Source organism: Molossus molossus, unplaced genomic scaffold, assembly GCF_014108415.1.
Source record: "Molossus molossus isolate mMolMol1 unplaced genomic scaffold, mMolMol1.p scaffold_m16_p_8, whole genome shotgun sequence".
NCBI classification, from domain to species: domain Eukaryota; kingdom Metazoa; phylum Chordata; class Mammalia; order Chiroptera; family Molossidae; genus Molossus; species Molossus molossus.
In genome coordinates this window covers 100963762-100990607 of record NW_023425402.1, presented here as the reverse complement: position 1 = coordinate 100990607, position 26846 = coordinate 100963762, and the positions used below count along the sequence as shown (strand labels likewise).

At 43.3% G+C, this 26846-nt stretch overlaps 1 protein-coding gene across 2 annotated transcripts in view; it reads left to right on the top strand.

Moving 5' to 3' along the window:
• Nucleotides 1-26846, top strand: part of SYNE1 (spectrin repeat containing nuclear envelope protein 1) — a 409429-nt gene that overhangs the window by 246913 nt on the left and 135670 nt on the right. Inside the window, exons 83-93 of one of the 2 annotated variants that reach the window (XM_036249358.1) lie at nucleotides 560-712; nucleotides 1320-1502; nucleotides 3537-3674; nucleotides 7880-8065; nucleotides 8247-8369; nucleotides 8601-8783; nucleotides 9946-10089; nucleotides 13780-13965; nucleotides 15043-15183; nucleotides 22042-22209; nucleotides 22421-22582. In XM_036249358.1, coding sequence (XP_036105251.1) covers nucleotides 560-712; nucleotides 1320-1502; nucleotides 3537-3674; nucleotides 7880-8065; nucleotides 8247-8369; nucleotides 8601-8783; nucleotides 9946-10089; nucleotides 13780-13965; nucleotides 15043-15183; nucleotides 22042-22209; nucleotides 22421-22582 — 1767 coding nt within the window. Of the gene's footprint in view, nucleotides 1-343; nucleotides 713-1319; nucleotides 1503-3536; nucleotides 3675-7879; nucleotides 8066-8246; nucleotides 8370-8600; nucleotides 8784-9945; nucleotides 10090-13779; nucleotides 13966-15042; nucleotides 15184-22041; nucleotides 22210-22420; nucleotides 22583-26846 lie in introns of those variants that run through there. The other variant, XM_036249356.1, reaches the window with a different exon arrangement.

Genomic DNA, 26846 nt, shown 5'->3' with positions numbered 1-26846 from the left:
AAACCAAGGCCATTAAAGATTTGTAAATATTAACTGTTTTTTATTTGTTTTACTTTCCTTCCACTGGATGTGCTTCATGTTTCTGTCACACCGTAGGGCTATAACTGCAAAGTTAGAAAAGGAGTTCCCAGACCATTGACAGCTACTGACGAAAAGGTTCTCGGAACCACTTTTGTGAGTTTCGCATAGTGTAAGAAACAGGCTCAGAGGGGCCTGTGTGCTCAAGGCCACAGTGCTCGGAAGTGCAGGCCCAGACTCAGCCGTCTGCTCTGCCACCGATGAGCACTGAGAATGTTTGCTGAGCGAACCCCGTCCACGCACTGCTTGTCCCTCCTCTCGCAGCGCCGCAGGAAGACATGCAGAGCGTGCGTAGAGCCGGCGAGCAAGGCTGCATGGAAACCATGTCAGTTACCACCGCATGCGGCCGGCTCCACAAAGCTCATCGGTGCCAAAGCAGCACTAACCACCGACATCCCCCGCCGGCATCTCCCCATGGAGGTTTTCAGTATCTCTGACCCAATTTTAACCACGGTTGGTTTTGCCGTTCTCACTGATTTAGATCCAGGACAAAGTAAAACAAGTTGAACAGAGCAAGGCCATGAGCCAGGAATTCAGCCGGCAAATTCAGAAGATAACCAAAGATCTCACCGCTATTCTCACTAAGCTGAGAGCAAAAACAGATAACTTAGTTCAAGCCCAAACTGACCAGAAGGTAAGAAAAGAGAACTGGAAACATCAGGGGTGCTACTGAGTACATTCAATATTTTGGGGAGTTAGTTCATTTTGGGAATATAAAGAAGTTTTCTTGATCAGCAAGCTTCATTAAAACCAGAGAGTAAAGAGAAGCAATAAAGAAATGTGATAAGTATGATAGTATAGATCTATTTGCATGATATAATTTATCATCGCAATTGAACTTTATTAATAAATAGACATACATGTGTGGGGAATTGGGAAAAGTGTCAGAAAACTAAATAATGTGTTAGGAATACAATATGTAAATCCCAAAATGAAAAGTGTTCTTGGCAGCTAAATCTGAGTCCTCACTTGGCTGATGAGCTAAGTGACTAATCCTTTTTGGGTGGGGCAAAAGGAAAATGTTAGCACTCTCAGCCTGTTGGAAATGAACACCAGAGTTACAAAACATCCAGCTCATCCTTCCAACCGAAGAAACAGAAGTGACCTGATCGTGGTAGAGTTATTCCCGATAGTATTTCTCTTACACAAAAAATCATGTAATAGCATCCTTCTGATCTTGAAAAATCTGGAAAATTTTATTGTCTGTAGTCGAATGTCCTTTTGTTTCGATGACCATCTAGGTGCTAGGAGAGGAGCTGGAGGCCTGTCATTCGAAGTTAATGGGTCTGGAGGAAGCAGTGCAAAAGTTCTCAGAACAGAGCGGCCACCTGGGTAAGCCGCTGGCCAAGAAGACGGGGAAGCTGGCTGAACTGCACCAGCAGACCGTTAGACAGGCCGAGAGTCGCTTCGCCAAGCTCAGTCAGGTACGGTCCCAGGCCAGCGATCAGATTCTCAAGGGCAGAAACTCTATGTTCTGTTTTACCCTTTTGAAAATAAATAAAAAGATGATATTGACAAAGATGAGAGTAATTTAAGAGTAGCTTGCCCTGGCCGGTTTGGTTCAGCGGTTGGAGCGTCGGCCTGTGGTCCTGAGAGACGCGGGTTTGGTTCCCGCTAAGGGCATGTACCTCGGTTGCAGTTTGTCCCCGGCCCTGGTTGGTTGTGCGGGTGGCAGCCACTCAATGTGTTCCTTTCGCATCGATGTTTCTCTCTCTCTCTCTGTTCCTCTCTCTCCCTCCCACGCTACCTGAACAAAAAATGGAAAAATGTCCTCGGGTGAGGATAAAAAAAAAGAGTAGCTTATTTCATACCACACTGTGTTTCTAATTTGAAATACCTAAACCTGACATTATTTTGTATCAAACTATATCTTTAATTTATTGACTAAGGTGATCATGCAAATGTACTTTGGGGGTGAATATTTTGTAAACTGGAAAATATTTTGTAAAATGAATACTTATCCATGAACATATTTTACAAATCAGTTTGTGTGAATTCAAGTATCTTAAAGTAAGATATATATATAGATATATAGATATATAGATAATATATAATACTTATCATTTACTTAACAGGTTCAAGTCACACATCCCTAATAATTGTTGAGTATAGATTTAATTTTTTTTTTTATTCTCACTCGAGGACATTTTTACATTTATCTTCAGATAGAGTGGGAGAGAGGAGAGAGAAAGAGAGAGAGAGAAACATCGATGTGAGAGAGACACACTGAGTGGTTGCCACCCACACAACCCCAACCAGGGCCAGGGACAAACTGCAATCAAGGTCCATGCCCTTAGCGGGAACCAAACCCAGGACTCTCCAGTCTGCAGGCCGACGCTCTAACCGCTGAGCCAAACTGACCAGGGCTAGATTCAACTTTTACTAATTGATCGTATATGTCTTCTGTAACAGGAGACAAGTTAAATCAGGATTTGGCAGCTAGTGAATTATAGTATTGAATCCTGGCACGCCATATCCCCACCGACCAATCCTTATCGGTGAGGGTGGAATATGCAAGGGGGAAGGCACAAAGGGGGAACCAGACAGATGAATGAGATGATAACAAAGAAGTTTTTTAAAAGACAGATTATTCAAGCATATTGAAAACTTGGACTTTATCCTAACGTCTCCAGGAAGTCCTTGAAATATTTTTGACAAGGACATGATTTTTCATGATACCTTTTATAGATTAAAAAAAGGGCATAGGGGTTAAATAGATAATAACTTCACAGGGTGCTGGTCATAAATTCCTAACTGGGCAGGTCATGGTGGATAATCATGCCCCAGGCTTAAAACTTCTTTAGTTAAAGGTTTTAAGCCAGTCCGGTCCATTGATCTTGTGCATCTAGAATAAACACCTCTAAAATAAACCATAACCATTCTCAAGAGAGCATATAATATTAACTACCCTGTAATCCAGTCACCGCCTTGCTTTCTTCAATTTTCTTTATGTGCCTTCCTTAATTTTTATTTAAATTTTTAAAATATGTTTTTATTGATTTTTTAGAGAGAGAGGAAAGGAGAGAGAGAGACGCATCAATGTGAGAGAGAAACATGCATCAGCTGCCTCCTGTGTGCCCCCTACTGAGGATCGAGCCTGAAACCCAGGCATGTGCCCTGACTGGGAATCAAACCAGGACCTCATGGTCCATGGGACGATGCTCAGTCCACTGAGCCACACCGGCCAGGCTTTTCCTTAATTTTTAAGAGACGCTGCAAAACTGTTATTCTTAGAGCATTTGAGATCTTGCTCCTGGCATGTGTCTTCAGTTTAGCTCAAATAAACTAATAAAATTCTCTATAGGTTTGGAAGTTTCTTACGTTGACACTTTAAATATCTCAGATATTATCATTCTCAACCCTTAGGACTATTGTATCCAAAAAGAGGCAGAAGGCTGACTTCTAGCTCCAGAAGTAGAGGTTACATTTTTTATCTGAATGTTAATGATTTTTTTTAGGCAACATCACATTTAGAAGAATACAACAAAATGCTTGAATTAACTTTGAAGTGGATTGAAAAAGCCAAAGTCTTGGTGCATGGAAAGATTGTGTGGAATTCTGCAAAACAACTTCAGGAACAATACATTTCACATCAGGTAACTGGAAAAAATAGCTTTCAAAGAGTAACTGAGAGAGCAATTTCATTTAATTGGCTAGACTGACAAAATGTAGAGGGCCTAAATGTTGAATTATATTAGATGCAGATAAAAAAAAGAAAGAAAGCTAAGGTATTCCTACAACGTGTCCAGTGTTTTGAAAGAAAGGAGCTATGCATGAGATTTTCTAAGATTGTATAAATAAATGGATGTCTTCTATCTCCCCTAGACTTTCCTTTCCCCAAGACCGAAGATAATCACTTCCCTTTTTTGCAGCTTCTTAGAAACAATTATATGCAGGGATGTGGTAGAAAGTTCTTCCCGATGAAGAGATGTAGAGACGTTTAGAAAGAATATGCAGGCTAGAGTCCGACTGACGAGAAAACCAACTCTGCTGATTAGGTTGGTGTGATTCGGAGGAAACTACTTTCCGTCTCTGAATTCAGTCTTCCCATCAATAAGATGGAGGCGTAACTGATTTATATTGCAGAATCATCATGAGGATCAAACGGGGTAACTCGTGTGCAGACACTGTGACATGGGGGTGTTCGGCTCTCACACCTGCGCCCCCTCAGCCCGTGCAGGGCCTGGGCGCTGGGCCTCCATGGGAAGTAGGGTCAGCTGGGAGCCAGCAGTGAGTCAATAGCACGAGGTGGCCGCCTTACTTCATTTCCTCTGAAGTTTTCTCCGGGTCACGTCATCCAGGAAATTATGTTATTCTTTTATAACTGAGGTTTGTGTTAGGTAAAGATAGCCCAGTTGTCTTGCACTAAAATACAGAATGCTTTTGAAATCACATGGGTATCCTCAAGTATTTTATATTTTCTCTTTCTTTTATTCTGGTTTCTGTGTACTCATGTCTTTTATTTATTTAGTTTTATTTTTTGGTACGTGCCCCTAGCAGGAACTGAACCTGGGACTCTCTGGTCCACAGACCGATGCTCCCACCGCTGAGCCAAACCGGCCAGGGCTGCTCATGTCTTTTAGATCCATCCTCTTTCCCACTCCAGTTGACAGTTCTAGAATGAAGCCCCATCTCTCCTTGGACTTCCTTACCAGGCTTCTAATTGGTTTCCCTGTATCCACACTCTTTCTTTCTCATCCATCTCCCACACTCCTCTCGAGAAATCATCCTTAAACAATTCCAGTCTTCTACTTGAGGGCATGCTTATATATTAACAGACAAGACTTAAGTCACAACTGGTTGTAAACAATGGAAAAAAAAATTCAGCCTCATTAGAAATCTAGAAATACAAATTTAAGAGCGAGAGAGAGCATTTTAACTATTAAGTTAACACTATTCTCTAAAATTCCTGTTTAAGGAAGCGAGAGCTCTCCAACTCTCCTGGGAACTTGGTTAAGTCTCTGAAAAACCATTGGCAAAATGGATCATGACCATCAAAATGTTCCAACTCGGACCTGGCCGGTGTGGCTCAGTGGGTTGCGTGTTGTCCCATGGACTGAGAGGTCCTGGTTCGATTCCCGGTCAGGGCACATGCCTGGGTTGTGGGCTTGATCCCTGGTGGGGGTGTGCAGGAGGCAACCGATTGATGTTTCTCACATAGATGTTTCAATCTCTCTCCTTTCCACTCTCAATAAAAAAAATCAATAAAAACATACATATATAAATAATATTTCTACTCTGTAATCTAAAACATAGATATAAATATTAGTCACTACAGTGAAATTTTAAAGGAATTTTCAATGTCCACTCATTTTTTTGAGTAAATTTTTGGATATAATGGAATAAATTACAGTCTTTGAAATGACCCTAAAGGCCTTTTCTTTCAAATAACTCCTGTACTCATTTATGTATTCAACAAACATGTATAAGGTATTTTCCGAAGCTAGGGATTTCGGTAGGCTTTTGGAGTGCACACAGTATTTCCTGTCTCTGCGTCAGGGAGTCCATAATTAGAGGGAGGAAGGAGATGGAGGGACAGACCTAGACAACTGCGGTCCAGGGTGGCGTGCGGTGCTGAGGGATCGAGGGGCTGAAGGGCCCCCAGCAGGGGCTTCACCAGACCCCCAGGGTCTCAGGAAAGGTGATTCTGGGCTGAGTCCTGCAAGACAGACAGCCTCCGCCTGTCACTGTCAGCGTGAGGGAGCTCTGTTTGGGGCAATGAAAGGTGCAGTCCGGGGAGGAGGGCGGAGAAAGGAGGCCTCCGAGGTAAGAATAGAGAGCGAAGGAAAAGACGGTCCATGGAAGCCAGGCAAACACTTGGACTCTATCCTCAACGCCCTCTGAAGCCTTTCACAGATACTCTGCAGGCCAGTGACAACACAGACTTGTCACTGAAGAAAGATGGCTTAGCAGCCTGTGGAAAACAGGGGGGTGAAGGCCACCCAGGCGATTGTAGGGCCCCAGGAGAAATGACGGGCCTGTCTCCGGAGGCTGAGCGCAGGCAGAAGCTAGGGTGTTACTGGGCTAGAATTCCTGAAGCCTGTGGATGTGGGGGCAAAGGGGGAGGAGCCGAGGATGATTCCCAGGTTGTTTTGACTTGGGCAGTTTGGTGGGTTGAGTGCAGATGGACAGATATCCGGTGTTGGTGGCTACCTCATGCAGATGCTCAGGAGGACTTGGCCTGTACACACTGTTCCAGAGAGTTCTCCTGTGCCTGCCCTAGCAATTAAAGCCCCCTGACTTTATCCAAAAACGGCACAGAAAGAAAATGCATGTTTCCAGTATCAGGTGTAAAAGAAAGATGGAAAATTGTAGGTGAGTTATAATCTCAATTACCTAGAAATATACCCACACATAATAGCAGTTATAGCTTACTTAAAGTCACCTCTCAGGTATGGGATTATGTAATATTTTAACATATATATATATATATATATATATATATATATACACACACACACAGGGGTTGGCAAAAGCAGGTTTACAGTTACGAGTATGTGGAACACAGAGTTTATTCTTACATTATTATTTACTAATGATTGTATTGTTTATTTGTATTACAACTGTAAACCTGCTTTTGCCCCGTGTATGTTTATTACAAGAAAAATGTATTTTAAAAAAATCAGGATCTATTGCCTAAGAATAATGTCCCACCTCCCACTCCTCTTCATACTACGTCCCTCACCCCAGGACCTGCCCTTTCGGTGCTCGCTCACCTCAGTGCCTTTGCTCCTGCTGCTCCCTCAGGGTGAAATGCAGGTCCTCTCCCTCCCCAGCTGTGGGAATACACACATCCCTCTGACTCAGCTCAGAATGTGGCTCTGGCAGGAAGCCTTCTCCCACTTCCTTCAAGTTTATCTCATTTCCGCCCTCCTTAACCCTCTCTTCTCTTTCACTGTGTTAGGTAGTGCATGTTAATTACGTGGTCATTAACCCATTTGTATTTGTATCAGTCCCAGTCCCAGTAGATGATACTGTCCAGAGTGACAGGACCAGGGCGTGTTTTATTCCTCTTGGGATCCTGAGTTGCGCCTACCCCTTGTCTCACTGAGAGCAAGTGATCTGAGGTTTTTAGTTTGTTCACAATTCTCTTGTCTTGTATTCATTTCTTAGACTGATCTGCACTTAGATCTTAGGTATAGAATATGAGAGCTGGAACGCACCTCTTTCTTTTAACATGTTTTTATTGATTTTTTAGAGAGAGAGGGTGAGAGAGATAGAAACATCGATGTGAGAGAGAAACATCGATCAGCTGCCTCCTGCGCGCCCCCTACTGGGGATCGAGTCTGAAACCCAGGCCTGTGCCCTGACGGGGAATCGAACCAGGACCTCTCAGTCCGTGGGAGGAGCCTGCAGCCACTGAGCCGCACCAGCCGGGCGGAATCCTCTCTAGTTCCCAGTGTGTGAGAAGAGCCAGGGGCCCAGCCCTGATGCAGCTGCCCTGTGTGAGGAGCCCTGCCCTGCTGGAAAGGGGCTGGAACACTCAGGGAGCAGCTTGCGGTGGTAGACAGAGCCTGAGCCTTCTGGTCCCACACTTCACAACGTGTGGCCTCGGCGACTTGTTCACAGTTTCTGAACTTTGATTTCTTTTTCTGTGAAATGGGAACAGGAGGTGGGGAGTGAGCACAGGGGTGTGCAGATTGAACACCAGAGGGCACACAGCACCTACCCACGCAGTGTGTGTGGGAAGTGTGCATTTCTTCAGTCCCTTCCCAATCTGATGGTCTTTACACCACCCCATGTTGACTACCCGAACCTCTGCCTACCTATCACTGTCGTGAATATCGACACTTCATTCCAGACCATGCTAGAAGACTCTGAAGAACTTCACAGCTATCTGGACACAATGGCTGAGAAGTTACAGCATCTCGCCAGCGTGTACCGCACAGAAAAAATGTCTCAGCAAGTGGTCGAACTGGGGCGGGAGACCGAGGAGTTGCGGCAGATGATCAAAATCCGTGTGCAGAATCTCCAAGATGCTGCCAAGGTAAATAATAATAATAATAATAATAATAATTTAAATTGAGAAGTCCATTAAAAAACAATGGCGGTTTTATAGTGGACAAACAGTGCTTACCTCTGACGTGCCTTCTTGGCCGTGATGTTATTCTACAAGTTTGGACTTCGAGTGCTTAGATGCAGACATTCACACTGCTTTTACCCTACAGGATATGAAAAAATTTGAAGCAGAACTAAAAAACCTACAAGTTGCTTTGGAGCAAGCCCAGACGACCCTGACTTCTCCAGAAATTGGGCGCCTCAGTCTCAAAGAGCAACTGTCCCATCGGCAGGTGAGCAAGACTCATTCAGGGCAAATGAGTGGCGACCTAGATTTTAAAGAGGGGAGCGTGAGAAAAACTGATTTCTAAACTCAGCGATAGCCTCGGTGCTCCGTGCATTATTTTTTTGTAAAATTGCTTGGGGAATGTGTATAATTTGTAAGCAAGCTGTGAGTTGTGTCTCTTGCTCATGAAAGACACTCTGGGATGTAAACTCTGTGAACGGTTCCCTCGCACTTCCAGCACCTGCTGTGCGAGGTGGAGTCGCTGAAGCCGAAGGTCCAGGCCGTGCAGACCAGCCAGAGCGCGCTCCGCATCCCTGAGGACGTGGTCACCAGCCTGCCGCTCTGCCACGCGGCCCTCCAGCTGCAGGAGGAGGCCAGCCGGCTGCAGCACATGGCCATCCAGCAGTGCAACGTCCTGCAGGTACGTGAGCGGCGGTCCTCCTGCTCTGAGCCTTGCGTGGGCTCAGCCATCAAAACACAGCCGGGGTGTTAAATGTGGCAGCTTGTTGTGGTTATATAAAGTTAGGAGATGACGTGCTATCATTTGGATCGCCCACAAAAGCCTGGGGAAAGCTCTATAAAAATATCTGCTGGTGAAAACCATCTTTTAGTGATATTTTTATAACAACTTATTAAGGTGCATTTTATATTCATCCACATTTTTACCTCATTATTCATCTGAGAGTCGTCTAGGACCTTGTAATAGGACTTTACTGCTGGCATATATTATAGAAATTGTTTTCACATTTCAGCTTATTGACACAGCACATGCATTTTTTGTGCCTGAGAAGTATAGCCAAGTATAACTCTTAGTTTCTTTAATTAGAGAAAAATCATTTACCAGGAAGATATGACACTATTTACCTCCTATCACATTTCAACTCATCATACACCATTTTTATCCAAACATTACGTCCACATCCTCTCATTACATTGCTAACGGCCTCTTTGGTCCATTATCCTTGCTCCTTGTATTATCTTGTAATTTGTTAGACAGTAAATTCCTGGGGATAGAAGTCACACTTAATTAATTTTTTTACCCTCTACTCCAGCAGATGCCAAGTGCCGTACAAATATATTCGGTATTTCTTAGCTGGGAAAGTCACCCTGTTTTTCATACCATTTCCTACCATGTTCTGACCTGACTTGGCCATCTTCAGGGCAACAGGGGAAGGCAGAGTAGCCACTTAGCTGCTTTGAGTTCATAAATAATCCTGGTACATGTTTTAAAGAGAAGGCCCTGGCCTGGCCACTGTGGCTCAGTGGATCGAGTGTCGTCCCAGGGACTGAGAGGTCCCGGTTCGATTCCCGGTCAGGGCACCTGCCCTGGTTGCGGGCTCGATCCCCAGTAGGGATTGTGCAGGAAGCAGCCAAAGTTTCTCAAAAAAAAGAAAATAAAGAGAAAGTTCTGAAATATCTGAGTCAAGTTGCAGATTTGAATCCTCTAGGGATTTTTGCCCATCATTTTTTTATTCCCTAGACACACAGGTGAACAGGAATTTGGCTAACAGCAGCACAGAATTCCTTACGCTGTTATTGATATAGAAAGATAATTAAAAGGTCTTTCCCCCCCCCCCCCGAAGGAAGCCGTGATGCAATATGAACAATATGAACAAGAAATGCAACACCTCCAGGAGCTGATCGAAGGAGCTCACAGGGAGATTGAAGATAAGCCTGTGGCCACCAGTAACATCCAGGAGCTGCAAGCCCAGATTTCTCGGCACGAGGTGAGCCAGGAACACAGGCAGGACACTGGCTTGATCAGCATTTGTGACTGTTTTCTAGTGAATGAAAGAGAAAGGTTCTCTCCATCCTGCACATGATGTGTTCAGTTCTGAGTAGTCTTTTTGGCTGTCTTTGCATTTTGGTGGCTATTTTTGCTGATCCCGTCCAAGCCTTAGTAGCATGAGTCTCCCCTTGAGTCCCAAACTTTTTTGCATGTTATGACATAGCTCCACGGGACCCCGAGACTGTCTCCTACACCTGAATGCTCACAGTCAATGTACCAAGACACAGGCTGAGCCCTATTCTTAAAGCCTGCAAGAAACAGCAATGCTCAAAGTCTTGCTGCTTTGATCATCTCCTTTAAAAAGAAGGGATATTTTATGTTTGTTTGTTTGTTTTTTAATCATTTGTTCTTTCAAATGTTGGTCATTTCAGCTCCTTTCACCAAAATCAGAGAATGGTCCATAGTCTGTGTTTTGTTGCCTTCCAGATTGTACCTGTTGCATTTTCCCATTTCCAGAGTGTTTCTGTTCCTTCGGCATCATTATGGCCTTAGGACATGGACACCTTGGTAACTGTCTGGGGGTGGGGCGATGTCTCATTTTCTGTGCCAAAGATGGATATTTTGTTTCCCTTTCCACATGGCCTATTTTAACTCTGTTGTCATAAGAGAAAAACTATTTTTCACAAACCAAACATCATAGTGAGGGGGTATCAGCAGATTCATCTGTTGCCTTTTATGGGTGGAATATCTCACCATCTCCCTCTCCAAATGCAATTCTTTTTTTTATCCTCACCCGAGGACATTTTTGCATTTATCTTCAGACAGAGCAGAAGGGAGAGAGGGAGGAATAGAGAGAGAGAGACATCAATGTGAGAGAGACACCGTGTGTGAGTAGTTGGCACCCAGACCACCCCAACCAGGGCCCGGGACAAACTGCAAGGGAGGTACATGCCCTTAGTGGGAACCGAACCCAGGACTCTGTGGTCCACAGGCCGATGCTCTAACGGCTGAGCCAAAGCAGCCAGGGCCAAATGCAATTCTTTAATTTCTTGACACATCCAATGCATAAATCACTTACATTTATGTATTATTTATAAAATACTGTAAAGAAATACCCCACCTTCATTTACTCCTACACAGTAGATATCATCTGTGTTAACTCTTTGTTTCTCAAATGTTATTGGTTAAATGAAAATGTTATGCAAGTATCTGAACCACTGTTTATACAACTCATACATTAGACTATATATTATAAATTTATTTTGAAAATAGTTTTAATCCCATTTTCTAAGACCCAGAATTTTGTTGTAACAACTGTTTTACCATAGTGCAGAAAGTACTTTTTTAGTACTTCTCTGGATTAACTTTTCTGTTTTTTAAAACAGTTTCCAAAGTTTTTACATTACCTTTTATAACAACCCTGTGAGGTAAGGATTTCTTTTTATTACTGATAAAAAAGAAAAACTGACTTCTTTTTAAGATGACCTCCTGAGCTCTCAAATCTAGTTACTCAAGGAAAACAGATTCTAATCTAGTATATTTTGGCTCCAAATTAATTTTTACTGCAGCAGAAACTATTTTGGGCTGCCTCATTGCACAAAAGAAAAGAACGAAGTCCCAGAAAGCAAATGACTTGTCCAAGGTCACAGAGCCAGCCCTCAGCACAGTCAGTTGCAGCTTGTCTTTCTGGCTCGTGCTCAGTGATCTGTTCATTTTGCCACATTTACCCCCTCAGTTTTAAACATCAGTGTAGACATGTGTTAGTTTTTTCATATGACTTAGAATATATCTTCTCATCAATAATGACATAGTCTTGGGTGAGGCTCATTGTATGTATGAAACAAACACAGGAAGGAAAGTGCTGGGAGGATAAAGGCTGATTTATAATGACACGTTTGGAAGAATGCTTCTTCCTGTATTTTCAGTCTGCTTTTAATAGCATTGCAATCTTGACATGCGTCTAATTTCCTAATGGATAACTTTAACTCGTAGCATAACTGATCCTTGATTCGTTTCTAAGGAATTCCTATTTTTTTCTGAGGTTTTTCAACGGTTGCATTTAATTTAAGAAGATTATCCTGCCACTTTCAAATCATAGGAGTGAACACTCAGACCTCTTGCTGTCCACCGGACTTAGGAGGCCTGCCCTGAGGACAGGGGATGGCCCACAGAAGACAGCCTTCCTCAGAGAAGCCTCTGTACCTAAAAGCCCCGCTGTGATGCTCACCCATTACACTCACTTTAAGAAACACCCAGTGAAAATTAAAAATGCAGATGCTTTCCGAGAATGGGAAACACACTACCCCACCAGTGCTCCATCTGAATCGAGCAGACTTGACCACCTGCCCACAAAGTTAACGGGAGACAGGCAGGTTTAGCTTATAGAAGAACGTTCTAGAGAGTTAATTTTCCAGTCTCTCTCACGGGATAACTACATAATGCAGATTCTCATAAAGCTAGTAAATCAAAGTCGTTTGAAGTGGAGGCCAGAACTTCAAGTTCAAAGCTCTAGTTGGAATGTCAATGACTTTAAAATGATAGTGTATGTTGACATATTTGTATATACACAGTCATTTTAAAGACATTGCCATTTAATATCTTTGTCACAAACTGTGTTCTGTACAAATACTAAATGACAACTTTTAGACAAAGGACCAAATAAAAAGAATAGGAAAAGTAATGGTGCTATACATATAGGAATAAGACTTTAGAATATGCAACTTTATGTTTTAAAAGATGTATACATCTTTTCAGTAAGGAAGTATAAATTTACTATTTTAGAATTACCATTTTAATTTATTATTTTAGAATTTTAATATTTTACAATTTTTAAAAGCTATATGCTGTTAAGAATATATTTTCAGTAAGTTCTTGGTAAAAGTTTTAAAACCCTCTGTCTCTCAAGATAGTTTTTTCAACAAGAAATGCACTTAAAAGTCATGACATTTAAACTGAAGAAGTTCAAAGCTCTAGTTTGAAGCATCAGAAACATTTGGGTCCTGGTGGAATGCATGAAAGAAATTTTGATGAATGTACAAAATTTTATCTGGGGAGCAATCTGCATTAAAACATTAGGGATCGGGAGGAGAGTGTCTGGGGGGGGGAAGAGAAACATCTGTAACAAAAATTAATTAATTTTTTAAAATTAGGCTCTCATACGTAATATTCAGCTTATCTACAAAAACAGCTCCCAGGGACACAGGATTGCCAAGCAGTTTCCTTAGTGACCCTGTCTGCACAGCTGAATACTCTATCTGATAGTCAGTAAAAAGCTGAGCATTGCATTTTTTTGTAATTTCAGTCATCACATGATCTGATTTCCATGGCATGAACCATCTGGCAGTGACAAATTCTTTAGGCATTTTTAAGAAAGTTGCAGGTTCTTCAGGTTACATAAGTTCCCGACTGCTGCGCACGCAGCATCCCCCGGGGCTCGGATCCCTGGCGGGAGCGGCGCACCCTGCTCCGGCGGCCCGGCGGCAGCACCTCTCCGCAGCGCAGCGCGGTGGTCGGCTCGGCCGCAGGCGGTGCCGGCTCGGCACAGTCCACATCCTGCCTGCGCCGCGGCTCCTGCCGCCTGGCACAGCTCTGTGATTTCATTGGCCAGCCCCGGAGGAAGATGAACGCTACTAGCTCTGTTTCCTCTTGATGCTGCTCTGACACAAGGGGGTGGGAAATGTTTCCCCAGGAGCTGGCTCAGAAAATCAAGGGCTACCAGGAGCAGATCGCCTCTCTGAACTCCAAGTGCAAGATGCTGACAATGAAAGCCAAGAACGCCACCATGCTGCTGACGGTGACCGAGGTGGAGGCCCTGGGGGAGGACTTGGACCGGGAGCTCCTCCCCGCCACCTCTGCCCACCCCTCTGTGGTCATGGTAAGTAGGGGTCAAGGCCAGGATCCCAGGGTGCTGAGCACTCTTCTCTGTCTGCACCCTGGCTCCTGGCTCCTGGCTCCCTCTGGCTTATTTTAGGGATCAGTGGTAGGTCTTAGAGATTAGAGTCTAGCAACAGCCAGCCCCTTAGGTCTCTGCTACATTTGGGCTAAGGCCAATATTTGACCCTGTAAACAATGACAGTTGAAATAAAGCTATTTGCTTGAGGCTGCTGAATTACTTAACATGTCAAAGGTCGGCCCTGCATTGGTTTATCACTCAGCAAGAAGACTGACAGGCTCTCTAAGCTTCAAAAAAAAAAATCCTTTCAGTTTTCTAGTTTTCTGGGGGATGAGAGAATTGTGTTACTGTGTTTTCCAAGTTAAAACACTGACTGACTAGATATGTGTATTTAGTTGTATAAATGTTTAGTAAAATATAGAAGGAAGGCTATGATTAGAAAAATAAGAAAATAGAAAATCCAAAGTTTAACTTTGGATTAAAATAAAGAAGTTCCATTAATTTCTGTCTACATTATTCTCCCATCACTTTGCATCTAAGATGCATGATTTATTTTGGTAACTCACTGTTTTCCAGTACTGTGTATTTTCCACACATATGTGCTGTGCCACGGACAGGCTGTAACCATACTTGGACTCTTCTGCCAATATATCACTTAGGGTGCAATGATCTCCTTAGAAAATTTGAAATTTGAGATGTACACTAAAGTCCAAGCTTTATTTTACAGATTCTTTCATCATTTGTACAATTCATGATTTTAAAAATTATTTATAAAGATACAATCAAGAAAAGAAATACTAGAGAAATATTTAATCAACAGCAAAACTTTTAATGTACTACGCACCTCCTATCCCTGTTTGTTTTACAAATGGTTCCCAGCATCATGATTACTTGAACCAAACTTTTAAATACTGACCCAAAATCTGTTATGTAAATATGGGTCTCAGTAATTCTAACCTTTGTTGTATGATTGTCTCTGTTTTGACCTATGCTTGACCAGGTCTTTTGTTACATGGCTAATTGATGTTTATGTCCTTTGGGCTACCTTTTATGTGACAGATGACTGCAGGTCGCTGTCACACTTTGCTGTCACCTGTCAACGAGGAGTCTGGGGAGGAGGGAACCAACAGTGAGATTTCCTCTCCACCTGCCTGTCGTTCCCCTTCACCTGTGGTTAATACAGACGCTTCTGTTAACCAGGTACCACCCCCTTGGCATCCCCCTAGCTGTGATCTCTGGATGGTTGCAGGACTTCATTCTTACCAAACTGTGGGTGTGAGTCCTAGACTTTGGGGACACGCCGTTAGGTGTGACAATTGCACAGGCTGTGCCTGTCATGTGAGACCACTTCTGGCTCTACCCATCATCCCCTCTCCGGGGCTCCTGGAGTGAGATGAGCGAAAACTGGGTCGCAGAAATCACAGCCGGAGAAGGCTGTTCCAAGACCTTGCTCCTCCAGTGTCCGGCAGCTGTCTGTAATGGAGTACTGCATCCTAACAGGAAACGAGTATGTCACCTTGTGAAATAACAGGCTTCTGTTGCTACTGTAACATGTATCGAACATAGTTTTGACACAGACCAGCTCCGATTTTCAAGATGGAAAACTTCTGTTCATCATATCATACTTTTTCTTCATTCACTAGTGGCCCTCCAATACAAAGGCTGGCTGCCAGTTTATATATTGGAAAGCCTAGTAGATCTGAGTTTTCTCATTCTCATTTCTCATTCAGTAATCTTAAATTTAACTTTTTATAAAATAGGAATAATACCTTGTTATGAGATGCCTTTTAGCATACATTATATTAAAATAGCTTATATCAAATTAAATATGTCAAATTTTTCATGGAAAATATTAGATAGAAATAAAAGAGGCACTTATAACAACAATCAAAAAAAATTAATGCATGTTGAATAATACTATCTTTTTTTCATTTAGCCAAACAACTAAAAATTAATTTTCATTATGTTACTATGAAATTATATAAATGTTCAAAGAGGTTTAGCTATATCATCAAGGAAGAAATGTAAAACAGAGCAAAGGTGCTATAAACTATATTACAAATCGATCATATATATTTTTTTATTTTAGAGCAGAAGCATTCAATACAGGGTTTCTATGATAAAGAAAACCCCTCCTGCCCCCAGAAAGGAGAATGCAATGATGAAACCGTGAGATTAAACAGTTCTCTTGGTAAAAGTCTCTGTAGCTCTAGGGCAGTTTTCAATTCATCAGGTACATTCTGAGTGCCTGCCTGGCAGGAAAGCTGGTGCTGGGTCCCAGGGGTACAGCGAAGAAGAGAGCTGTGCTCTCTGCCCTCAAGGCCCTTCTGATCTAGAGAGAAAGAGGGCCTCGGGCCAACCCGTAACAAAAGTAATAAGAGGAAATTAAAAAAGCTACAAAAATGGAGAAGTTCAGGGTGCTCTGGAGAATTTGGGAAACTGTTCTCCAAATGCTGATTTTAGAACATGTATTTCTCATTCTTTGAGGATGTTCTTCCCTGCGGTCCCATAGTATTAGGATCGGAGAAGTAAGGCTGCAGTCAGTTCTTGAGGGTATAGAAAAAAACGTGTGCCTAATGTTCTTAAAACCTTCAATCTGAACAAGAAACACTGACCTTGAGACTGACGCTGTGGGAAGAATATCCCTTTTCTAAAATTAGAAGTCTCGAGGCTACTTCTTGTCCAGTGTCTTTCGATGCACGCGGAAGTACGCTGTAAATGGTAAAAGGTGCAGATGTTTTTATTATGATCACTTGAACTGTCCTGCTCAATTGAAACCCAAAATTATGAGTGAGATTATGCTTTATTTGAATCTCATTTGTCACCCCTCCCCCATCACAGGAAACCATCCATTACATCACATTGTTAACCTAACATACATATGTGTGATACTACAAATTCCTTTTTAAAACATGTTTATTTAGTCCAATCGGTGCGGCTCAGTGATTGAGCACTGACCATGCACCAAGAGGTCGCAGGTTCGATTCCCAGTCAGAACACATGCTCAAGTTGTGGGCCAGATCCCCATTGGGGGGCACGCAGGAGGCAGCCAATCGATGTTCTCTCTCATTGATGTTTCTATCTCTCCCTTCCTCTCTTTCTCAAATCAATAAAGAAAAAAATTTAAAACGTGTTTAGGTTATGTTAGGGAGCTGTCCTCGGAGGAAGCTGATAGAAAATATTATGCGTGGTGTTGTAGAAACGGGTGTCTTCATTTATGGCCACATGTTGCTCCTCTGCAGTCATGTAAGCCAGAGGAACAGGAGCAAACCCGAGGTGGCCAGTGATGCATTGGATTTACCAGATTTTGTCTGGAAACTGAAGCAAACGTTTAGAGTCCGTCGAAGCGCCAGTTTCCAGACTCGAAGCACTACAGAATGTCACAGCACTGTGAGGAGCAGCGAGTGACACTGCTTCACACAGTCACAGCTGCTAGGAGGGGTTTGCTCTGCGGCTCCTCCAAGTAGATCTCCGTTATATAACTAACTGAGCACCCACTTTCGGGGTGTTCTGTCTCTGGCAATAGCAGTTAACCGAAATGTGGTACCAATTTTGCTTACGTGAGGGTAGAAAGGGTGCAGCAGCCCGAGAACGGCTGCAGGCTCCTGGGTCCCTGCAGACACACGCCACGGCCTGGCTCCCGGGCCGAGTTGGGGGCACCGTCTGGAAAGGGCCGCAATGCAGTGGCAGAGCTGGGCTCCGGGGGAAGTCAGAGCGGCTCCGGCTCTCCCGCTCGGAGCTGACAGCACAGGGAAGCCCGCAGTCTTCTTGCAGTGGGAAGCAGCGCCCCTGCATTCACAAACCCTGAAAAAAGTTAAATATGACGTTAATCGTTGAAAGTACCTTTTGGACTGGATGTGACAGGGTAGCTGTAGTTTTCCAAACTTATTTCACTAAGCATCTACTGGATAACAACTCTCATAACCAAGCACATGCGCAACGAAAGGGGTATTTCTAAGGGTGATTCCTCACAGTGACAAACACTGCTTTCATTTAGCAGTTACTTAAAGCGCCAACGGAGCGATTTTATCGAATCTCTGAATTGACATCATCCTCAAATAGGTCCAAGTCATTCACCTACAGCAGGTGATATATTGTCAAATCTTTTGACATAAAACAGTTGTCCTTCCTTTCTAGCAGGCCTGAGCCATACACACACATACTCACAACTGCATGTAAAAGAACCAGGAAAAAAAAAGATGTTTTGGTAACAAGTTTGTTTTATTTTAGCACCTTCAAGGCCCTTCATTATTTATAATAGAGCATTTAATTTAAAACATTTACAACATTTTTTAAAATCCTCACCCAAAGATATGTTTCTGTTTGCTTGTTTGTCTTTTAATTGGTTTTAGAGAGAGAGGAAGGGGGAGAGAGAGAGAAACATCATTGGTTGCACAGCCTTGGTGTGTGTCCTGACCGGGAATGGAACTGGCAACCTTTTGGGGTACGGGATGACACTCCAACCCACTGAGCCATGTGGCCTGGGCTAAAACATTGACAACATTTAAAGCAACTTTTTCCCCTTGTGGGCAGTAATAGAATATAAATGGATAGAAAATAATAGATGTAAAGAAGTACTTTTACATGGATGGTTCATGAAATACATGTGTGTGTCTACCTGTTATTTGCCAGACGCCTGACGTGCTCAGGACCAGAAAGCAAAGGCATCTCCTGCGTGGGGCTCCCGGTTTGTGGGGGCAGGTGGGGACTGCAGGAAACACCCAGTGCTTGGGGAGCGCTCAGAAAACACCCCAAAGCCCGCTGGGGTCCAGTACTGGTCAAGGACGCACCTTTAGCTGGAAGACAGGAGTGCGGGTTGGGCAGTTGGCATGTCCTAGAGCGATGTGAAGTTCCTGAGGCAGAAGGAACCACATGTAGGAAGGAGTCAGGAAGGAAAATGGCTCATTGAGGCAACTGCAAACACTATCAGTAGAACTGGGAAAACAGCTTTGGCGGAGAAGGAGGGAGAGAAAGGAAGCTGAACAGGATGCAGGAAACACATCCCCAGGGCCCTTGGATGCCACACAAAAGAATTTGAACTTGCTCCAGAAGCTAATAGCTAACCGTTGAGGGAATCTGATGAGAAGTGACAGATAAGCGAGTTTTAGAACGATCACCCTGGGTGGATGTGGACAGGAGAACGGAGACGCACAAATTCAGAGCCAGGGAAACTCCGTCGGGCAGAAGTGTCGCTCTGATGCCACACTCAGCCGGTGATGTAGCTGAGAGACACAGCAGGGGGACCGTGGCCACCTGGACAGCCCCTCCGCACGTAGCAGAGGCGGCCTCTCTGTTAGAACTGCCTGCGGTAGGTAGCCACGAGGACACCGTGTCCAGACTCCGGATTCTTATGAAATCTCCCTGTCTCAGCGAAGAGAAATTTAAACAATGTGAAACACTGTATAAGCCAAGCTGCATGCGAACAGGCCAGAGGCACCTGCACGCTGCCCGGTGCAGCCTGGGCATGAGAAGCTGGTGCTGTAACGAGGACTGGAACCAATGCTGTGGCAGGGCACGCGCCGGTCGAACCCCATCCTTGCCTCCGCCGTGCCGTGAGCGAGGGAAGAAATAGCGGATGCATCCCGAGTTTATAGCTTAGGCGAAAGATGGATAACACTTTATAATTGTTTCCTAATTTGATGTCTCCTCTCGGATTGTTTTTTAAATGCTGAGTTGAGAGAGACTGTGGGGTATCTATGTGAGTTGGGAGCTTATAAATACACCCATGTTTTAAGGGTGAGCGGAGGAAAACTGCAAATAAGAAAGATCAAATGACTAGAGAGCTGGGTGCAGACCAGGGAGATGAAAGGAAATTGTTTTCAAACAGGATGGACAGTGGCATGTGTGCTCCTGTGATGGAACAAGAGAAAGGCTAAGAAATATTCAGTTTGTTGCATAAAGAAGAGCCACTGATGATGAAGCAAGAACAATTCCAGTGGATTCATTAGGACTGAGGCTCAGTTGGGTAGTTAGAAGCGGATCGAGAGTGAGAAAGAGAACACATCAAGAGCAAACCACCGTTTCCAGAGACTAGGTTGGGAAAAGAAAGGGAAGAAAGGAAGAATTGGTGGCCGGGAGTGTGTGTGCAGGTATATTCTCGTGTGGTGACCGTCACCTATGATTGGTGACATTTTCTCCTATATGATATCCTGCAAGAAAATTGTTTTGAAAGAGAGAGTGTTTGTCGGTGTTCTCAGCCAGAAAAGAGTTGACTCTGTATGCTGAAGAGAAAGCCAGTAGAGAGAGAGGATATGAATGGACCAAGGCCCTTGAATGAGCAAAGGCGGATGGGATTCTGGAGCAGGTGGGAACATTATCCTTAAGCAAGGAAACTGGCAAGCATCCCATAAACGTGAGTTTGAACATAGACAGACTTTCAGAAATTTAAGAATTTCGGGAGTATCTCTCTGAGGCTCAATCGTGTGTCTGTGTGTGTGTGGGGGGGGGGGGGCACGCTCACACATGCACTCTGGAAATAAAGTTCAAGTGAGTTCTGGTTGGGGTTTTCCAAGTGGGTGAAGTGGTGGTGAAGGGACAAAGGAAACAAAGGTGCTGGCAAAGAAGGTGTAAGTAACTTCAGATGTAACTCGTACACAGGGGGTGAACCAATTCAGTGGTGACAGGCTATCATGTTCAGGGGTGTGGAGGACTGCGTGGGTTGGAAGAGCGTGAGGATGAATGAGTATGGGTTTATCAGAGGACTCGATAATGGCAGAGTAATCTACCCGGGATGGTGACAGGGCTGGGAAAGGAGAAGAACCAGTCTCTATGCCCCAGGGTCATCTATAAATGTTAGACTTACCTGGAGCCTCAGTAACAGCGATTCCATCGTTAGAAGGTCTCGTGGCCCTTCCGACAGGACCTCATTGACTCCTCAGAGCCCCCAGTGCTGTACAGAGGGGGGAACCAGTGCCTGGGATGTGAGGGACTTGCTCCTTTATGTGGTTACACAGGAGGAGAATATCAACTGGGATCTCAGGGGTCCTGACCTCTCAGGTGTCAGACTGCTGTCTGAATTCATTCCACTTCCCGACCCTGCGTCTGCCCTCGTACAGACCCAAACCCAGGCCCCTTCCTGCTATCTCCTTGGTTTCTCAGTGACTAGACCTTCTTCACTACTTTTTAACCAAGACATTATTATCAATAAGGCTCAGGTATTTTAAATTAACATAATGTTCTTCAATAATGCAACTGTACAAGTAGTGACCTTTATAATAACAATTCCCAGAATGTAAACATTCCTCACCAATTCAACTTCTATTAATATACAGATAAATAACCACAGAAACAATTGGAAACACATGAATTATATGGCTTGCTATAATAGATTCCATCATCAATACTATTGAATTATGTATTATTACTTACAACCCAAAGAATAACAATAACTCAAAAGCCTGTTTTCTTATCATTTACTGATTATTCTTGTGTGTACTTTCCAGGAATTGATTAGAGGAAACCTTTTTTTTATTATTTGTTTCTCAGATTAGTTTTAACTTCCCCATTATTTTTTTTATTTACTATTAAAATATTTAAATTAATTTCTGTGAATAATCAGCTCTCAAATATTGAAAATCTGGCTATACCTGAAAAATGTCTTTCTATAGATTTAATTGTATTTAAAGCAAGTACTTTTAAAAATTATTCAAACTTCAGTTAATGCATTAAATAGCATTTTAGGAAATGTTTAGAAAAGATTATGTAGGTCTTTATTTTATTTTTATTTTTTGCTGTAGTAGTTAATCAATCTTTAAATATGTATACCGCTTAAATCCTTTGTATTTCCATGTTACCCAATACAAAATAAGAATGAGTTTTGAAAAATTTTATTGGTAAATTTATTGATTTTTTAAATATAAACTGAAATTCCAAAACCACCATGATATGCTTTGATATGATCTTTACACTCTTCTTACCACCCCAACATACTCACGTTCCTCGTTTGTGGCCCCCGGGACGGGGCTGAATCCTAACCCTTCCCCCACATGACAGAGAGCACCCAGTGTGTTACCCTAAACTCTGCCTTCCTGACCCCAGCACTGTGCTTTGCGCCCACAGGATATTGCTTATTACCAAGCCCTGTCGCCCGAGAGGTTGCAGACCGATGCCGCTAGGATTCAGCCCGGCTCCTTGCCCTCCCAGGAGTTCTATGAACCGGGACTGGAGCCATCTGCCACCGCCAAGCTGGACGATCTGCAGCGTTCCTGGGAAACTTTAAAGAATGTGGTAGGTCCTCGAAACGCAGAATTGTTTGCGCCCACCAGCCACCCGCATCTTCGTGGTTGTGTTTTGCAACACAGGCGTCGAGTTGACAAATCCTGTGCACGTTGAGTACCCTCTGTTGGGCCTCAGAGGTGAACGTGGGGAAAGACATGTCATCATGTAGCAGATAAAGGGCGGGCGAGGCAGCGTTGGTAACACGCCCCTTCTTCTCCAGATCAGCGAGAAGCAGCGCACCCTCTATGAAGCCCTGGAGCGGCAGCAGAAGTACCAGGACTCCCTGCAGTCCAGCTCCACGAAAATGGAGAGCATCGAGCTGAAGCTCAGTGAGCACCTGGAGCCGGGCAGGAGTCCAGAAAGCCAGATGGCTGAACACCAGGTAAAAATAGCCATGACTTCAGTTTCCTGCATGCTTTAACTAGGTGCTTTCTTGTGACTCGTCACCGGCCAAGCACGTGTTTGGGAGAGCAGACCGACTTGCTTTTTTAGGTATCAGTTCTTCCAGAGTAAACAAGATTGATATCAGTTCTTCCAGAGTAAAAAAGATTCCCCACCCGGGTCCTTTTCACTCCTGCCGCAGGGAGAGATCTAAGAGGGAAAGAAAGACATTCAGACCTTGAATCTAATTAAAGGAAGCGACATGAATTGAGGTTGCTTTTTTACTTTTGTTCTACAAAGCGGATTTCCTTTTAGGGGCCACTTTATTTTTATTTTGTTGAAAACTGTTGTTGTAAGAGTAAAACGGAACCCCCGTCTACCTCTCTGGGGATTGTTGTTTTAAGAAAGTTAGCCAGTGTGTGCCCAGCACCTCCCATTATCACTACAGAGAATAACTCTCAGACTTCAGTGGACAAAGGAACAGTTGAAGAATGAGAGGTTCTAAATGATCACCTTTGGTTGTCCTTGACTTGAATCCCTTCTTAAAAGGTTATATAAACTACACAAAGCTCTAGCTTTACATGAGAAACAGATGATTACATCAACCTAACTCAGAAAGCTACTGTTAAAAATGCATCTGCTTAAAATGCATGATAAAAAAGTTTATATTTGAGTAATGCTTTAGCATATTATGAGGTGTACTGTGGTGCACTATTAATGCACAATCAGGTATAACTGAGGTGCAAGGGTACTGAGGCAGGCATTCACCTGAATATTCAGTCACCGTAATACATGAAGATGCTGCCTGCCCCCCAACCAGAACCCTGGAGGATGTGACAATCCTATAAAAAGCAGAAGAAAAGGAAGATATTTTTAGATGCAAATAAAGAACTGTAAAAGTATGATGTGATACATGTATCTGTGGAGTACTGGAAAGTTTTTCAGCTTTAAGAGTGAAACACTTAATCTTTCCCCCAATTTACATTGATATAGTTTTCGAACCCAGGGTGACCTTGGAATATTTTGTTTGTTCATGTGTGTTGTCTAAGATAAAATTGCATTCTTTTACAATATAAGACCTTGCAGTATAACATAAAAATAAAAATGTTTTATCTAGAGGCATAATGTTGACAAGTATGATTTCAGGTTTTTTGATACTTTTGTAACATTGTAAGGTAGAAATCAAAGTGCATATCATCCATTTTAGGCCTCATTTTGGTAAAACTACCTTCTACGGACCATGCTGTTTCCCAGTCACCCAGAGTCAGTCTGGTTTGGGGAGGGTGTATAAATATATAAAATTAAAAGTAACCTTTGTTTATCTACCAACCAGCCCTGAGGGCAGTCAGGGACTTGGGTGACTATTATAATGTGGTTTTCCTCTGATATGATACTCCAGCCCTCTCATTGTCATCTGAAAGGGTTTCCCTGTAGCCTCAGTGTCCCTGGGGCTGTGTCCCTCCCCTCATTACGCTTGCCTCCTGTCCCTCCCTGTCCCTCCCTGTCCCTCCCTGTCCCTCCCTGTCCCTGAAAGGAGGGAGGCCTTCTCTCCATTCCATCACTCTTCCCTTTAAGCTTCCAAAAGGAATCTGCACAGGGTATGCAAAGGCTGTAACAGAGTGGCTTTGAGGGTCTTGCTTAGATTAAGAGAAGCGCATGTTTCTGGAGAGGATTTGCATTCAACTCTCCCTCTCCTTTTGGGTCCTCTCTGCCTCTGCTCAGAGCTCGTCATTCTTGTGTCCCAGGTGATTGAACACAGCCCCCCAAAATCCTTCACTGGGTCCCACAGGATTAGGAACTCCATGAAAACTAGATCTTGGTGATTTGCCCTGGGGATCTGCCAGGTGACATTCTAGAGTTTCTAACTGAAAATGCAAAATAGCTCCCAACCACCACCACCATGCCTCTGAGGCGTGAGCATGCAAACACACACACACACTAAACAGAGAGCAAACTCTTATTTTGTTGAAGGAATTCGATCGGGAAAATGCAAAATTGCACATTAATGCTAAGTATATAAATTAGAAATGAACCTGTGACTTTTCTTGTCACGAAGGCCAACCATGTGACTTTTTGTCTCTTTCTAAGTTGAGAGTGGTAATGTCAACAACTATAGCAGTGAGGAGATGTAACTAATTCACTGATGATTGCCTGTTATTTGAGCTTAACAATTATACTAATACTGTAATGAGAGGGAAAGACATAGAAACAGTTTGTCATTTCTCATGTAATCAAAACCTGACATTTTCCATCTGACCTACTTTTGCTATAAGCACCCAAGTTCTACAATTTCTGGGACAGAGCTTGTAAAAGTGACGGCATCAGTGTCTAAACTGGCTCTTAGCTTCTGAAATAGTGCTTTAAAAAAATCCAGCACTTCTGTAGAATGACTGTTTCTAAATTTCAACTGAAAGTAGATGAGAAAGTCCAGCATGCTTTCTACATTTTCTAAAGATTGATAGAAACACTTCAATTGTTATTTCTTTCCCAACACTTGTTTGAAGTATTCACGTTTCTTCTAAGAGCTAACCAAATTCCTACATTGTTCCTTTAAACCTTTGTTTAAATGTACTGAATTTGGGTGGCATGCTGTGACTTTCCTATTATTGTCTCTAAATTCTTTGATAAAGCCTGGCCGGTGTGGCTCAGTGCTTGAGCGTCAACCCATGCACCAGGAGGTCAACAGTTCAATTCCTGGTCAAGACACATGATGAGGTCCTGGGCCAAATACCCAATGGGGGGCTTGTAGGAAGCGACCATTCGCTGTTCTCTCTCATCAATGTTTCCATCTCTCTCTTCCTCTCCCTTCCTCTCTCTTTCTAAATCAACAAAGGAAAAAAAATTGTTTGATAATTACATTTTAAGACATTGATGAATTCTGAAGCTGGCTTGTGGCTTCTGTTCGAGGGTTAAGCCCTCTGTGACGGGACCACCATTGTCATGGGCGCTAATGCTTTATGGGCATGTGTTGTCTTTACCAAGTTCAGTGGTGGGCAGTAGAAGGCGCTCTGAGGTTGTTTTGTTTTCGTTTTAATGTACAGCCACTCACCATTTGACTTGGACTTGGCTGATGCAGATAGTTCTGAAAGTCACAATGAAATTCGTTTTTACCTTTGGTGTTGAACCAAACAGGAACCCCATGTTCTCTCCAGAGCCAGTCATTTTAGAGAAGCTCAAGGTAGTTCTCTAAACCACGAAAGTGTTATGCACCCGCCCCCTTCCAACCACAAGTCAGAAACCCAAAGACTTGCATTTCATCTTCCTCTCCAGATTTTCAAGTCAGAGGTCGTAGAGATGCAGCTGGCCACCAGCCGAGACAAAGTTACGGGGTGAAGGCATATTTGACTGCTGGACCTTTGTTTAAAAAAGAAATTGAAGTGAAATTCACATCATATAAAATTAACCGTTCTAAAGTGTATGGTTCTGTGGTATTTAGTACTTTCATGAGGTCATACAACTACTCCTCTAACTGGTTTCAAAAACATTTTCAATGCCCCCTGGCCAGTTTGGTTCAGCAGCTAGAGCATCAGCCCAAGGACCAAAGGGTCTCAGATTCAATTCTGACCAAGGACATGTACCCGAGTTACAGGTTTGATCCTTAGCCCTGTCAAGGTCTCAAGGAAGGCAACCAATTTATGTGTCTCTCCCACATGTATACCCCCCCCCCCACCTCTTCCCACCTCCCTTCCACCCTCCCTTCCTTGGGTGAGGATTAACAATAAAATAACCTCTCTCCTCAAATACTTTTAAAAACGAAAACATTTTTATCACCCAGAAAGAAAACTCCACCCCTCGTAAGCTTGGCTGCTGGGTCTTGATGTTAAAAACTATAGCTGTCTCCCGAAAAGATCCACTGTCCCTCAAAAGTCTACAGAAGCGTGAACAGAGAGGCTTGACTCTAGGAGGATGAAAATGCACAGTTCTTGAATCTCTCATGCCCTAACTCTTTCATCACACACTTCAGCACACCCAGCTGTTCTACAGCTGTGTGAGCTGGAAACGGAAGCTGCTGACCTCACTGCACCCCTGATTGGTCAAGTCCTCTAAGATTCAATGAGGAGTTTTTTTTTCTGGTTGCTTCATGATTCAGATACATGTTTCCTCTAGCAAGAATTACAATGAGTTCAACTAGATCTGTTGAGCGCCTACTATGTGCACAACTGAACTAGAGGCACTTTTTCATGCGTATATGATGGAAAGGCGTGCTTTAGGAGTGGAGTGAATTACCAACGCATGGTTTAAAAAATAAAAAATGTGACTGTAGG